At 36.4% G+C, this 15,501-nt stretch overlaps 1 protein-coding gene across 10 annotated transcripts in view; it reads left to right on the top strand.

The window, feature by feature from the left end:
• The window catches only part of EML5 (EMAP like 5), a 211,038-nt gene that overhangs the window by 31,297 nt on the left and 164,240 nt on the right, over positions 1 to 15,501 (top strand). For 9 of the 10 annotated variants that reach the window (XR_011970740.1, XM_072625213.1, XM_072625209.1 and 6 more), the window contains 3 exons: positions 1,697 to 1,882; positions 3,323 to 3,458; positions 9,036 to 9,237. Coding sequence is in view for 9 of the 10 variants with exons in the window: in XM_072625213.1 (XP_072481314.1) it covers positions 1,697 to 1,882; positions 3,323 to 3,458; positions 9,036 to 9,237 (524 nt within the window). In the remaining variant the exon portion in view is untranslated. Of the gene's footprint in view, positions 1 to 1,696; positions 1,883 to 3,322; positions 3,459 to 9,035; positions 9,238 to 15,501 lie in introns of those variants that run through there. The other variant, XM_072625215.1, reaches the window with a different exon arrangement.

The raw sequence follows: 15,501 nt of genomic DNA, 5'->3' as shown, positions 1-15,501 counted from the left end.
ATGTAGCCTTATCTTTCTTATGTTATGTTCTTTTGTGGTTCCCCTTCAAGAACATTGGCCTCTGCCTCATTTAGTCATGATAAAAAGGAACATTAGATTTTGAGTGAAGTCCTGGTCTCAAATCCCATAAGTCACTACTAGTTGTTTGACCTTGAATTACTCACTCACCTTCTCTGAACCTCAGTGTACATTCATGAATAACATTCATGATATTAATATTCTGTGTATATTTTACAGAAGAACAAAAGCTCATCTCATAGTTTATAAACATTGCTCATTTAAAAGGAAATTTTAGTTGTACTTGGAGTAGGTTGGTATCCTCTTTCTCCAAGTAAAGACTATGAAACATAGTTTTTAAACATTAATTCTTACTGAAAAAGTTACTACAAAATAATCACATTCAAATTATGGAGAAAATGAATTATTCAGTAGGCTTGTATAACATCTTAGTAAGAACTAGAAACTTTAATATGCTTAAATAGTACTTTTATGTAAGTAATCATTTTTCCCTTCAAACTCTTATCTTCCACGATTCTTATCTATTCAAGTAACAAATAACTGCTTCATTGAATTAAGATTTTATTTGGTTCTTAATTATCAAAGCTTGTATTAATTACCTTGTTCTAAGTCTCCTTTATGGAATAGAATTTCTTTAATGTGCTGGTTACTAATTAAAACTACTGTCTGTTCTATCAAACTTTTTCCATTCTTTCCCATTTTCTTATATGTACCCTATTTACTAAACTTGTATTATTTTTAAAAATCAGAGTTACAAAAATAGTTTCCCTGGCTTCCAAAGGGGCTACATAGGTCATTACCAACAAGTTTTTTAAAGATTTAAAGGGAAGGGAATTTTAAAATTTAGAGGAAGACTATAATTGATGATCATGGATCTACTGAACCAGAAAACTAGATCCAAGACAGAACCTTCTTGTCACTAAGACAGAATTCTAAATTAGATGAACCAATTATATGTCCTATCCAATGTTCTTTTTATTGTTGTTCCTCGTGTTGATAGCTGAAACCCTTTCTTTTGGAAAGTTTAGCATAGATTCTATACTAAATATGTAATATATAAATATAATGTATACAAAATAAGAAAGTTATAAGGGTCTTTATAAATACCCTAAATCATAAACAGCAGGGGTAGCATGGAATAGTGAAAAGAGATGTGGCCTCGTAACTGAGAAGGACTGGATTTATGTTCTACTTCTCATACTGGTTGGGTGACTTCAGGCAGTCTTTGAATTTCTCTATGCTAAAGGTGTTGGGAGTGGAAAAAGTTTAAGAAGCACTGTGTTTAGGCAACTTCTAAGGCTATAAATTGCAGACATAAAGTCCACCTGCAGGAACTCCTTGCCTTAGAGTTCCCTGTACCAGTGAAATCATAGGTCTTGTCCCTATCCTTATAAGAAGTTAGAACTGCAAAGAACTGTAAAGTAATCATGAAGTGTAATGCCCTAGTTTTACAGATTAAGAAAAGTGAGACCCAAACAGTTTTAGTGAGTGCAGAACACAGACTCCAATATTACCTGTTAATCCAACATTGCATTAGAGGATTTTTTAGTTTTGTGTCTTCTAGTCCTCTAAATAAATTTCCCATCCTATGCACACTTCATAACCATATCTAAGTTTATGTAAACATATAATTTCTAAAAATTATTTTCTCATTTGTATTTATTACATATCTTCATAGTTCTGGAGTTTATGTGGAAACTCTTTGACCCCAAAGCGAGGTGTCTTTGGTAAGGCTGGTGATCTTCAGACAATATTATGCCTTGCTTGTGCAAGAGATGAATTAACATATTCTGGTGCACTCAGTGGGGATGTCTATGTATGGAAAGGAGTCAATCTTATACGTACAATACAGGGAGCACATACGGTAAGTATATTTCTACTATAATCTATGATTTGGTAGGCATGGGTAGCTTTGGAGTCAGGGAGATTTAATTCAGGTCCTACCTCTGACACATACTAGGTGTGTAACTATGACAATTTACTTTGCCTCTCAGTACTCCCTGCAAAACTCTAAGATTTAAGTTGTAGAAAAATTGCTGATCTACATTGATGAGAGATTTTCTACACTGGAAATTCCTTAATACTGATGAAATCACAGGTTTGGACATCTCTTTCTTGCTACTCTTGAATGTAAGCTTTGTTGAATATGCTTTTTCTAGTATATTACAGTACCAGCATGTTCAAGTGGACATTTCTGTAAGCACTTAGAAACAGAGGAACCAATAGGGTCATTATGCCATCTATGAAATGGCAGCAGAGTTTAAAGAAAGAGATGTCCTCATCATAGATCTGGTTGTTAAAAAGCTATTCAATAATTCATAGAAGTACTTGATACTACAACACTTTTTAGGTTTTCACAACTGGTAAAGTTAATATTCATTCCATCAATGGTTTTTGAAATAATTCTCATATTTAAAAGTCTTATGAAGCAATATTTGTAAAAGTTTTCCTACCACCTAATACACTAAATAGTATAAACAAAAATAATTAGTACTGTTATTATAAAATAAGTTGAATGAAAAATAAAGCTCTGTTTTCTGAATTACCTATTTGAGGTAATTTCATAGCAATCTTATTTTTAAATACTATTTTGCATTTTACATAGCTCATGGCTAATTTTAGAAACTTATGAACATCTAAATAGCTTATTACTGTATTGCATTACTATCATACTTTTTCCTAATGTGGTTGCAAATTAACTCCCAATTAACCATATAGGAATTGTCTCTATACTTTTGGGTAACAGTGAAGTTGCTTATTAACTCTGGAATGAGTTTTGGGAGTTGTTGCCTTTTTCATCATTTATCATATTATCATCATTTCAGCTAACCTCTATGATAATGGAGTGAAGCACTGGATTATTCACTTATAAAATTTGCCAAATCATTGCTTTCTTTTTCTAGAACAGAAACAGGGACTACACCTGTGATTTCATTGGTATGGGTAACTCCTGTAGAGGGAACTTTACACAGGTTGGCACCTTTTTTGAAATTTATAGCCTTAGTTGATTAGTACACTGAGAGGCTACCTGACATTCCAGGGTTGTGCAGCCAGTATGTGTCCAAGGGACTTGAACCCAGGCCTTATAATGACATGCTGCTTCTCACTTCTTGTAATGCAGTTCACTTTTTATAATAGTTAGTAAAGAGATTAGTTCTAATTATTAAAATATTGCCATCATCTGGCCTTTTAAAATTTGCCATAAATTCTCATGTTTTATTACATAATTTTAAGTATATTTTAACAGTTGAAATTATTTTTAAAAATCATATATTATTAAGTGATGTTTTCTTTTTTCCCGCAGGCAGGAATTTTCAGCATGAATGCGTGTGAGGAAGGTTTTGCTACTGGTGGCAGAGATGGTTGTATTCGTCTCTGGGATTTAACTTTTAAACCAATTACTGTAATTGATCTCAGGGAAACGGACCAGGGATACAAAGGTAAAAAGCTGTAAATTTGATTGGGTCATAATCAGGCAAACTGTTAATGGACTACAAGATTGTGTTAGTGAGTAGAGATGTGGAGTATAAACTGAAATTTTTCTTTTTCTCTAGCTTGCAAATTTAATTGATTTAGTTTCATTTGAGATCAGAATTGATGTTTATAGTTTTACTGTGTTTTACAAAAGCTGTTCCATACAAGTAATATAGTTTGTGGCAACTTGTATCCAGAGTTTACATTGATTAATATGTTTTGTTCCTTTCTAGCAAGGTAATGGATAAACTAATATAAACCCCAAAAAGGGAGTCTTGAACATTGGAATATTATGGAACTGTAGGAAAAAAACAGTATAGAATGAGCCATAGTTATCAAGTGAACACCTATCAATAAACTGGAAAAGTAGCTTTTTTCTGAAAATGATTGGACAGTATATTTCAGTCTTGTTTTCATCTGAACTTATCATATTTTTAGAACTATTTTCAAATCATATCCTTGTGTGCCTTTTCATAGGGTATCAATTTCATAAGAATTTAGGAAATTATTTCCTCTTTTTCTAACTTTAAAAAAGTATTGCAATAAGAGAGAGCTTTTTACTTCTCCATAAATGGAAAGACAATCAGTAAATAGTTATAGAGTTTCTATTCCATCCAGAGCATTGCGCTAGGTACATAGTAAAACGATCCTTGCCTTCAAGGAACTTAGTCTTATAGAAAAAGCAGAGCATAAAAAATGTGTGAAGGTAAATTATAATTTAAGATAAATAACAAGGGGCAGCTCAGTAGCATAGTGGATAGAGCACCAGCCCCAGGAGTCAAGAGGACCTGAGTTCAAATCCAGCCTCAGACACTTGACACTTGGTAGCTGTGTGACCTTGGGCAAGTCACTTAATCTTGAATGCGCTGCCCCCCGCCCCCAAAAGTACAGGAAATATAAATTGGCACATAATTATCAAATGAATTGTGTAATAAGTGATATAAGACTTTGAGTCTTAAAGGATGGCTTTGACTAGATAAAGAGGGAGTGACATTTAAGGTGAGAAACATTATAAATCATTGAAATTTACTTGTCCCTAACTGATTCCCTAGGGCAGCTAGGTGGTGCAATGAATAGAGTGCCAGCCTGAATTCAGAAAGGCTAATCTTCCTGAGTTCAAATCTGGACTCAAATACTTACTGGCTTTGTGGTCCTAGGCAAGTCACGTAATCCTGTTTGCCTCAGTTCCTCATCTGTCAGATGAGCTAGAGAAGGAAATGGCAAAGCACTCCAATATCTTTGCCAAGAAAACCCCAAATGAGGTCACAAAGAGTTGAACATAACTGAAAAATGACTGAACAACAATTCCCTATCTCATGCTGCATTTAGAAGGTATTCCAAATTTTCTTTTATCTTCTTAAGTCTCCTACGCCTCTCTTGCCACACCACCATTTCTTATAGCTAAGGACTTTGCTTCTTGCTTTACCAAGAGAATTGAGGCAATTGGATATGAGCTCTCTTTTCTCCTTTTCATGTGCCAGCCTTCTTGGATATCATCTGCCATCTTCTCTTTCTTTCCTCCAGTCTCTGACATAGATTGTAAACTCAGTCATTACTTCTTTGTATCCTCAGCCTCTTCCTATCTACTAGTTCCTTCCTTCTTGCCCAAATATCTTCCATTCTTAAAGAACATTTACTAGACCTTACCATCCCCTCAAGTTATCGTTCTATTTGTCTCCTCTCTTTCTCAGCCAAATTCTTAGAAAAAACAATCTATAAACATTACTTTCACTTCTTTATTCTCACTTTTCAACTCTGCAACCTGCTTCCATCCTTATCACTAAGCAGCAATTGCTGTCTTTAAAGTTATCAATCATCCCTTAATTGCCAGTATGAAGGTTTCTCCTCAGTTCTCACCATTGACCTGCTTGTTGCATTTGACAGTATTGACTATTCTTTACCCTCCCTGGGTTTTCATCCCACTGTTCCCTCCTAGTTCTCTTCCTACCCTTTTCTCTACTCTTATAATTGCTACTTTAGTTCGGGCCCTTATCATCACTTATCTGGATTGTCGCAGTGACTTCCTGATTGATCTTCCTGCCTCGAGTCTTTCCTAACTCCAGTATATTATACTTACTGCCAAAATGACTTTCTGTAAGTGCAGATTTGACCATGTCATTCTGCTAGTCAGTGAATTCCAGTGACTTCCTACCCCCTGAGAATAAAATATGAACTCTTCTACTGTTTAGCACAGGAGTTTTTAACCTGGAGCTTGTGAACATTTTAAATTTTATTTTGATAAATGTATTAAAATATAATTGGTTTCCTTTGAGATTCTTCCTGTTTTATTTTATGTATTTAAAAACATTGTCCTGAAAAATTATCCATAGATTGTACCAGTCTGCCAAAAAATTCTTACCACGAAAGGTTTAGCTTTTAAAATGTCTTCACAATCTTGCCCTAACTTATTTTTCCATCCTTGTTGTGTATTATTCACCCTTCTATACTTTTTGAACTAGCCAAATTGGCCTTTTCTTTGCTCTCCACATGCAATAGATAACTTTATCTCCATCTCTCTTGCCTTTGCACTGTCTTCTCCTATGCTGGGATTTACTCTCCTTATCTCTACCTCCTAAAATCCTTTTCTTCCTTCACGAGCAGAATAAATACCACTTTCTACATGAAACTTTTTCTCATGCCCCCAAATGCTAAAGCCTCTCCTCCCAAATAACCTATTTAACTACAACTTATATTAATTCTCTTTATATTTCTTTATTCCATATATTTGTTTTCTTCCCTATTCCTGTTAAATGTCAGCTCCTTGTAAGTAGGTGTTGTTTTATTTGTTTCATATTATCTGTTTTACTTGTTATATTTATATCCTAGTTTTTGTATTTATATCCCAGAGCCTAGCACAATACTTTGGCATATAGGTATTTTAAAAATACTCATTAATTGATTGTCTGTGTCTGATTCCTATAAATCACCATAATTCTATATCTCATTAAAACGCATTTTACAAATTCAGGATAATATATAATACTCTTTATAGATGAAATTCCATACAATCATATTACATGAAATTGACAGGGACTTTAGGAATAAAATAACGTTTTGTTCAGGCAAATCCTGTCTGGAACATCCTTTGCTTAAAGACCTTAAGTGCAGAGAAGTTTAAGATTTGGGTAGGGTTTAGGCTATATAGTAGCTGAAGTCTCTTTAAGATTCTGATTCCACCCCTAAATGCAGCCTTCTTCATTGTTGGACAACTATATTAGTTAAGAAGTTTTTCCATAAATGAAATCACATTTTGCTTCTCCATAACTTCCACTTGCTCTTCCTTGTTTTGCCGTTCTACATAATTCTGACCGTTTCACATTAGTTTTCTATCTGTCTTGTCCTCAAAGTCTTTTTTTCTCCAAAATAAACATCTATACATCTTTGAGCCAGTCCTCATATGGCCTAGTGCAGGGGTGTGGAACCTCTGACCTTGAGGTCATGTGTGGCGCTCTAGGTCCTCAAGTGCAGCCCTTTGACTGAATCCAAACTTCACAGGACAAATCCCCTTAATAAAAGAATGTGTTCTGTAAAACTTGGACTCAAAGGCTACATCAAAGGACTTAGAAGGCCATAGGTTCCCTATCCCTGGCCTAATCAAGTCCCCTCATCCTTGTTTCATTTTTTTGGTTGTGAAAATGTCCATAATTCTCCAAATGTGATTTTTATCAGTGCACTGAAATAATCCCCTTCATTGCTTTGAATTGGTATTCTTCCGAAAGCTCTTTAACTTTTTTGTCTACCATGTCACACTTCTGACAAATTGGGCTTGTGGTCTATAAAAAGCCCTTCTTCACACAAACTACTTTCTAACCACATATTAATACTTACGCAGTCGATTTTTTAAAATCTGGGTGTTAGACTTGATATTTCTCTTTATTACACTTCATGTGACTAGCAATTAATTCAGCAGATATTCATTAAATGTCCACTGTGTGCAAGATACTTGAGAATGCAAGCTTAAAACACACGTACATGCGCGCGCGCACACACACACATGAGTTTCTACTCCCAGTATACACATTGGTGGGTTGGGGGAAGTTGATTAAAGGGGTACAACATATAAAAGTAAACAAAGATACAAGATAAGATGAAAGAAATGATAAGTAAAAGAGAAATTTAACTGTTATACAGCACATCCTAAGTGTAACATTACAGATACAAAGACAAAAAACAATTTTTGTCTTCAAGGACCTTGTATTCTACTGGAAAGATCAAAGTACTCTAGGAATACTCAAAGATAGAATGCACTTTGATCTTGCGGTACATAAAGAAGGTTTGAATACATGCACACATACATAACATACTACACATATGACATTTAAACATGTACAAAAACATCTTCAAGTAGTGAGTACACAAAAGTCTGGTCTTAGTCAAAATTTTCAATTAAACTTTTCCTCCATTGCTTTCCTGCTTTTCTATGTTTTTATTCTTATTACTTTTAACTTTTAGTTAGAAATATTATACATCTAATAATTTGCCAAGTCTTGTTGATCCTACCTTTACTCCTCTTGCATCCATTTCCTTCTGCCTTCTCACAGACTAGCTTTCTAAGTGGTTTCCCTGCTTTTATTCACTTTTTTCCAGCCTCTCCTCCATAGTTGACTATGCTCAAAATATTTTCGTTGGGCACTATTACTTGTAGGATAAGATACAGGCTCCTTTGTCATTTAAAATCTTTTACATTCTGATTCCACTTTACTTTTACTAATTTCATGTTATCCCCCCTCACATTTTCTCTCTTACAATCAAACTGCCATATTTGTTGCTACCTGTATATAATATTCTGTTTCCTACTTCAATGCTTTTGCATAGAGGCTTAATCCCTGGAATGTTCTTACTCTCTGCCTCTGCCTAAGGAATCCTCAGTTCCTTTTAAAACTCAGCTCAAGTGCTATCACGCACTGGAAGTCTTTCCTGATCTCCCAAGGGTGGGGAACCTCTGACTTAGGTCCTCAAGTGCAGCCCTAATTGCTTATATACTATCTCCACTCAAATTGTACATTTACATTTACTTGGATTATATTTTGTATTTATTTGTGTACTCATGTAGCCTTAGTGAATTTAAGCTCCTTGAGGACACAATTTTCATTTTTGCCTTTGTTCTCCCAGCACATAGCATAATGCTTAGTAAAACAAACATTAAAAAGTGTTTGATTATTTGAATTGAATTGAGTTGAACATTTTCCCAGGCATTGTGCTATAAAGTTATTCATTCCTTTTTTCTACCAGTAAAATTATTTATCCTTTTGTGCCCTTTCATTTAGCTGTCAGAAGAAAAAATGATTTAATAAAGTGAATTAACTATACTTAGTTGTAAATGATAGCAACTTAATTTGTTTCCTTTGCATTCTAAGAGATGATCCTTGAAAAGGTAAAAGTTTAATCCAAAGAATTGAACCTCTATTGCTAAAAATTCATATAGAATGACATGTTCTGAGTTGATAAGGAGGATAGATCTTCCTGTTGGATTTTAAGTCATACTATGTAGTCAACTCCCTGCTCCACCTGCACGCTATGAAATTCATTTTGTTTTTCACTAGGTTTGTCTGTCAGGAGTGTTTGTTGGCGAGGAGATCATATCCTAGTTGGAACACAAGATAGTGAAATTTTTGAAATTGTGGTGCATGAACGAAATAAGCCTTTCCTGATTATGCAGGGACATTGTGAAGGTGAACTTTGGGCCCTGGCAGTGCACCCGACTAAGCCTCTGGCTATGACAGGAAGTGATGATCGATCAGTCAGGTAAACAAATTATAAATTATTTATACAGGTGGTTATTTATCTTTAGGGTAGTCTTTTGTTAATTTTCACAAAATTCCAATCTTACTGAATTATGTCACTAATGATTTATATTTGGCGTATATCTAGAAATTGCTAGAAATAGTTTTAACAGATATGTTTATAAGTTGGTGACTTTCTTAATGTGAACGTTAGAGAGAGCATGAACAAGAGTCATGTCATATTCAGTGATTAAGTGTGGCAGGAATGTTATCAGCACTGTTATCAGGAAGCTTCCAAATCAAATATTGAGTATATAAGCATATAAATATGACCTGATTGAGTCAGTCATAGTCCTGTGAAGTCAACCTCTGGCTGTGGCAACGATACAGTTATCTCCTAATATTTGTATATAAATTATATTTGCCATTCATTGCCATCCAGGTTTTGGATCTGATTGAATATGTCTACAACTCTTATGACAGCAGAACTTTATGTTCAGAATGAGACGAAGCCTTTACCTCTTGGTTTACTGGCCCCTACCTACTGTGCTCACGGTACTCTCCATCTAGTTAATGCAAAATCACAGGCATTGGCACCAGGGTCATGTTCTTATGGGTCTGTAGTGTTGTCATGAGCCCTGTTTTCTTCTCTCCAGCTAGCCCTTATGCCACCATTTGGCTCATTGCTACCACTCCCCTTTGTCTCAACTCTGCTCCCCAGAAAAGAATACAGACTTTTCTTTTTTCTCTTACACTGCATTTTATGGGTAAGAGAGCTTCTGCTTTTAATTTTTCAGGTGGTTAAAATAGCAAAGGGAAAAGTTACCTATGTCTTAAAGTTTTTTAATTTTTTGTGTATGATGACTGTGCCCTTTTTGTTGGATTTATCTATTATATCCATTAAGTATACAAAAAGACTTAATTCTTTTCTTATTTAGATCCTGTGCCCCCTCCACTTACAGGAAGCACAGGTGATTGTGAATATAAAGGCATGTCCAGTCTAATTTGGTCTAGAGTACAATGGCATTCTAGAGAAAAGCCATTATTTTAAGCCAATAATTAAGCCACTCTTACAGTCTACCTTCCTAATCTTAGTTTTTGATTCAGAGTTGCCTGGTTTGGGCCTGTATCACTTCAGTGTGTGGACCCTTTAAAAACCTTGCAATTGGAGATGCAATCAGCAAAATTACAGAGTAGTTGTTTCCTACAAATCTCCTCAACCTAAAATTTCAAAAATAGGAAATGTATACCAGATACAGGATAATTAAAGCTGATGAAAAAGACAAAAATACTGAACAAGACAGAAGCCTCATGAAAAAACATTGACATCTGACATACTTTAAAAGACTGCTGTGACAGTACCTCAAAACAATCCCAGTCATTGCCAGCACAAACAGCCTCACAAGTTTGTGTTTTAAGATCTAACTAATGGGGACTCTTTCTGGTCCCCACCCCCCACAGCAGAGATAGTGTTAAACTCTTTTCCCACAAGAGGTGGGGGACACTTATTCTTCCCAGTCCCACAAAGGAAAGGTATAACAACTGGTAGCAAGTGATGCAGGAGTGAAAAGTCAGTTAGAGGAGAAGATGAGCTTCCCTTCAGCTGCTGTCAGTCTTCTTACCAGGGAGTTTATTAGAGACAAGGATCCAACTGAGACCTAATACCTCCCAAATGGGGAAGATTAAAGATGCCAACCCCAGGAAGTCTGGGAAGTGGTGAAAATGAGAAAAACCAAGAGAAGTCAGGAAGCTCAAGACAAGCTACTGGGAAAATAAGAGAAGGACTGAAAGGTAAACAGTCCTAGAGAGAGGCTAAATATAAACCTATCTCCAAGCCAGTGAACCAGGACACTTATAAAGACTTAAGGAAAAATGAGTAAATGAACCAAAATTCTGCAGTGAAAATGCCAACTCCTCCAGAGATCACAGAATAGAAAGAAGCTCTGGAATGATTCCAAAGAGGAATATAATGTGTAAAAGAAGGCATTAGGTTGGAAATCAGACCTCCCAATACAGAACTAAGGAAGATAAATAGGTTATAGGACTTAGAACACATGATAGGGACTCTACAAAAGGAGTGTGACTTATTTGGAACTCAGAAATACAAGTGTCAGCCAGAGGAGCAAAAATCAACATCTTTAAAGCAACACATAATATACAAGCTGAAATGAACTGACCTTGAAGACAGGATAGTGGTACCTTTGACAGTAATGTGGAAATTTAAAAGACTGGCTAAGTTTAGGAGCTGGGAAAGAAATGTGAGGTCAATTCTGGACATGTTGAACTTAAGCATATGGGAAATTCACTGGAAAAAGTCCAGTAGGCAGTTAGTTGCAAGATTGAAGCTTAGGGGCTAAGAATATATACATATATATATACATATATATATATCTGGGGAATTCATGTGTAAGGAGATAACTAAACTCTTGAGAGCTGATATGGTCACTAATAATGATAATAATAATGACATCTATATGCACAAGGCACTGTGCTAAGCACATTATAATTATTGCCTCATTTGATGATCCTTACATCAATATCACATACCCTGTGAAATAGGCACTTATTATTATCATCCACATTTTGCAGTTGAGGAAACTAAGACAGAGATTAAGTGACTTTTCGACGGTTACACGGCTAATAACTAAGGCCAAATTTAAATTCAGTTCTTCCTGACTCCAGGCCTGGCTGGAAAGAAGTCTTGAAAGCAAGAGAGAAAACACCAAGAAAGAGAATAGAGAGAAGAGGGTCCAGGAGAGAGCCATACAGTTAGGGAGCCTGATGATCCAGCAAAAGAGACCAATAGGGAGTTGTCAAATAGGAAAGAGAGAACTAAGAGATAGGAGGGTAAAAAAAAAAAAGGGGGGGAAATTGTGTTTAGCAGTGACAAATGCTCCATCGAGATCAAGAAGGATAAGGACTGAAAAAAGTCCATTAGATTTAGTAGTTAAGAGATTATTGGTAACCTTGAAGAGATCATTTGAATGGTGAAGTCAATAAATCAATCAAGGATTTATTTAGCACCTACCATCTGCCACGTACTATACTAGGTTCTAGGGAAAGAAAAATTATGACTGAAATAATTGCTATTTGTCAAGAAGTTACTACATTTTTTGCTGGAGAGGATGTGGGAGAGTTGGAACACTAATTCATTGTTGGTGGAGCTGCGAGCACATCCAACCATTCTGGAGAGCAATTTGGAACTAAGCCCAAAGGGCTACAAAAATGTGCATACCCTTTGACCCAGCAATATCGCTACTAGGACTGTATCCCCAAGAGATCATAAAAATGGGAAAGGGTCCCACATGTACAAAAATATTTATAGCAGCACTCTTTGTAGTTGCCAAAAACTGGAAGTCAAGGGGATGTCCATCAATTGGGGAATGGCTGAATAAATTATGGTATATGAATGTAATGGAGTACTATTGTGCCATAAGAAATGATGAACAAGAAGACTTCAGAGAGGCCTGGAAGGACTTATATGAGCTGATGCTGAGTGAAAGGAGCAGAACCAGGAGAACTTTGTGCACAGCAACGACCACAGTGTGCGAGAGTTTTTTCTGGTAGACTTTGAATTTCGTAATAACGCAAGAACTTCTTAAAAAAAAAAATCCTAATGATGGTTCTCAAGGCAAAATGCCTTCCACACTCAGAGAAAGAAATATGGAAGTCATTTGCTGCTGGGGATGGAAGCTCAATTCCAGGTGGACAGTCTCGGGTGGGTAAAGGTGGGAACTTCTAAATCTTAGAGTTCTCACGAGACCCCCCAGGAAACGACTGGGAATCGAGGTGAACCGAGCTATCTCGTGTATTTCCGCCTCTTCCCGTGAGAAACGTGATGGGAGAGAGCTCTCCCCGCCCTTGAGATTGTCCCGGATCTGGGCACACTGTTGTTATCTAACAGCACGGTATTCAGATGCAAACTATGCTGCTGGAGAGTTTAAGTAGGATGAGGAAAGCCTGAAAGTTCTCTTGGGCGGAGGGGCGCGGAGCGGACAGGATACAAGGCTCCGCTTTTCCTCTCTCCTCTCTCCCCTCCCCCTCTCTCCCCGCTTATACTTCTACTTCCAATCTCTTATTGTAAGATCTTTGCCTCCTTGGGAGATTCTTCGCTCCCTCCTAAGGAAGAATTCCCCTGCACTTGTAACTAGACCCTGAAATACAGCTCAACCCTTGTTTGACTCTGGAACGTCCTTTCTCTCATACGAGCATCCGGTTTGGCCAACCGAAGACCTCGGGAGGTGAGGTAAGAAGACTCGGGTAGCCCTCAGGCCTCTAGGCCTGGCAATTTGCAAAATGTAGCAGATCATGTTTGTGTATGTGTATGTTTTTGTGTATCATGTTTTGATTTGTTATATAATTTCATTTATTTTAATCTGACTACATAGCATGACTATAGTGAAAATATACTCAATAGGAAAGTATATGTAGAACCTATACAGAATTATATGCAGTTGTGGGGAGGGAGGGGCGTAGTGGGGGGTAGGTGTGGGGGGGATAAAATCTCAATTGTATGGCAGTGATTGTTAAGCATTAAAAAATTAAAAATAAAAAAAAAGAAGTTACTACATTTTAAAAGGAGACGAGTACATAAATAAGTATTAACAGTAAGTACTGTTAATAGTTTTGGAAGGTGGTAGTTATTTGGGATATTAGAAAAGACTACATGTAAAAGGTAAAAAGGAGAATTGCATTCCAGATATGGAAAAGCAAAGGCACAGAGATGGAAGGTAGAGTGTTTTATGTGAGAAACAAAACCATTTTGATTGGATTTCAGAATATGGGAGGGAGAGTAATGAACAATGAGGTTGGAAAGAGGTTGAGACCAAGTTGCAAAGGGCTTTAAAAGTTAAACAGAGCAGTTTATATTTAATCCTAGAAACCAAAGGGAGCCACTACAGATGGTTAAATAAAAGTGATATGGTCATCAGATATGTGCTTAAAGAAAATTACTTTTTCAGTAGTTTGTAGGATGTGCAGTCATGGAGAGAGAGTTGAGACTGGGAGAACAATTAGGAAAACTTTGTGATAATCTAGGCAGTAATGTTGAGAACCTAAACTAAGGTAATAGTTTTGAGAATAGATAGAACAATTAAATATGGGAGATCTTGCAGAGGTAAGAACAGTAAAATTTGGTAGCAGATGGATATGGTGGGGGGTGAGTGAGAGTAAGGTATCATGGAGGACACTTAGGTTGTGAATCTGGGAGACTAGAAGAATGGTGGTACCTTCAACAGAAATAGGAAGGCTTGAAAGAGAGGAAGCTTGGATAGGAGGGATAATGAATTCTGTTGTAGACATGTTTTTGTTTGAGATGTCTCTTGGGACTTCCAGTGTGAATTTTTAATAGATAGTTGGTGGTATGGGTGTGAATCTTGAGGAAGAGACTGGGCCTGCATATGTCAATCTGTGAATTATATGAGAACGAATGAGTTCATCAACAGGGAGAAGCGAGTGAGAAGAGAAGAGGATCCAGGAATAGAGCCTGTGGGAACACCCACAGTTAGGGAGCATGAGGTTGAATGGACAGATAAGTAGGGAAATGCCCTGGAGAAAACTGTGACAGAACCCAGAGAAAAGAAAGCATCCCAGGAGAAAGGGGTGGTCAGCAGCATGACCTGCAACAGAAGGAAGGGTCGAGAAAGATGCAGATGGAGAAAAGACTGTCCTTGCCTTCATGCAACCTAAGATCGCATTAGCTTCTTGGACTGACCTTACACTGTAGAGTTTACACGACAGTTGTAAAACCACCACATCTTTTTCACACACAGGCTGCTTCTTAGAAGCAACTACTAAATTCAGTGTCCATGCTTCACAACTTTTTATGCCTTCCACCCAGATCTTCTGCCACTTTTCTTAGCTCTTAGGTTGCTCAATTTTCACTGTTTCAAGTCCCATCCCCAGTGGTATGGATTTCTATGATTCTTTATTCATTATAGAAAAAAAGTACAGAGTAAATAGTAATAGACAATTCTCTTCATCACTCAGGGCAAAGTTATAATACCATAGCCAGTCTTCCCAGCTTGATATTTTTAAAAATGCAGCCACTGTTAGGGATAGCTGGAGTAGGAGCATGCAATCATCTTCTCTTTTGCCATTCTACTTTAATACGCATAACTTTTAAAAATGCCTTTTGTTTCAAGACATTAATTAGCAGTATGATCCTAATTATAATTTTCCAAAACAAATTTCAGTATGAATTTACAAACTGAATTTTTTTCAACTTCATTAACATTAAAGTGTTTTCTAAATTTTATAATACACGTACTACATGCAGAGAAATTTT

Source organism: Notamacropus eugenii, chromosome 7 (assembly GCF_028372415.1).
Source record: "Notamacropus eugenii isolate mMacEug1 chromosome 7, mMacEug1.pri_v2, whole genome shotgun sequence".
In the NCBI taxonomy this organism is placed as follows: domain Eukaryota; kingdom Metazoa; phylum Chordata; class Mammalia; order Diprotodontia; family Macropodidae; genus Notamacropus; species Notamacropus eugenii.
Note: the sequence above shows the minus strand (reverse complement) of the source record. Positions and strands in the feature narration are given on the sequence as shown.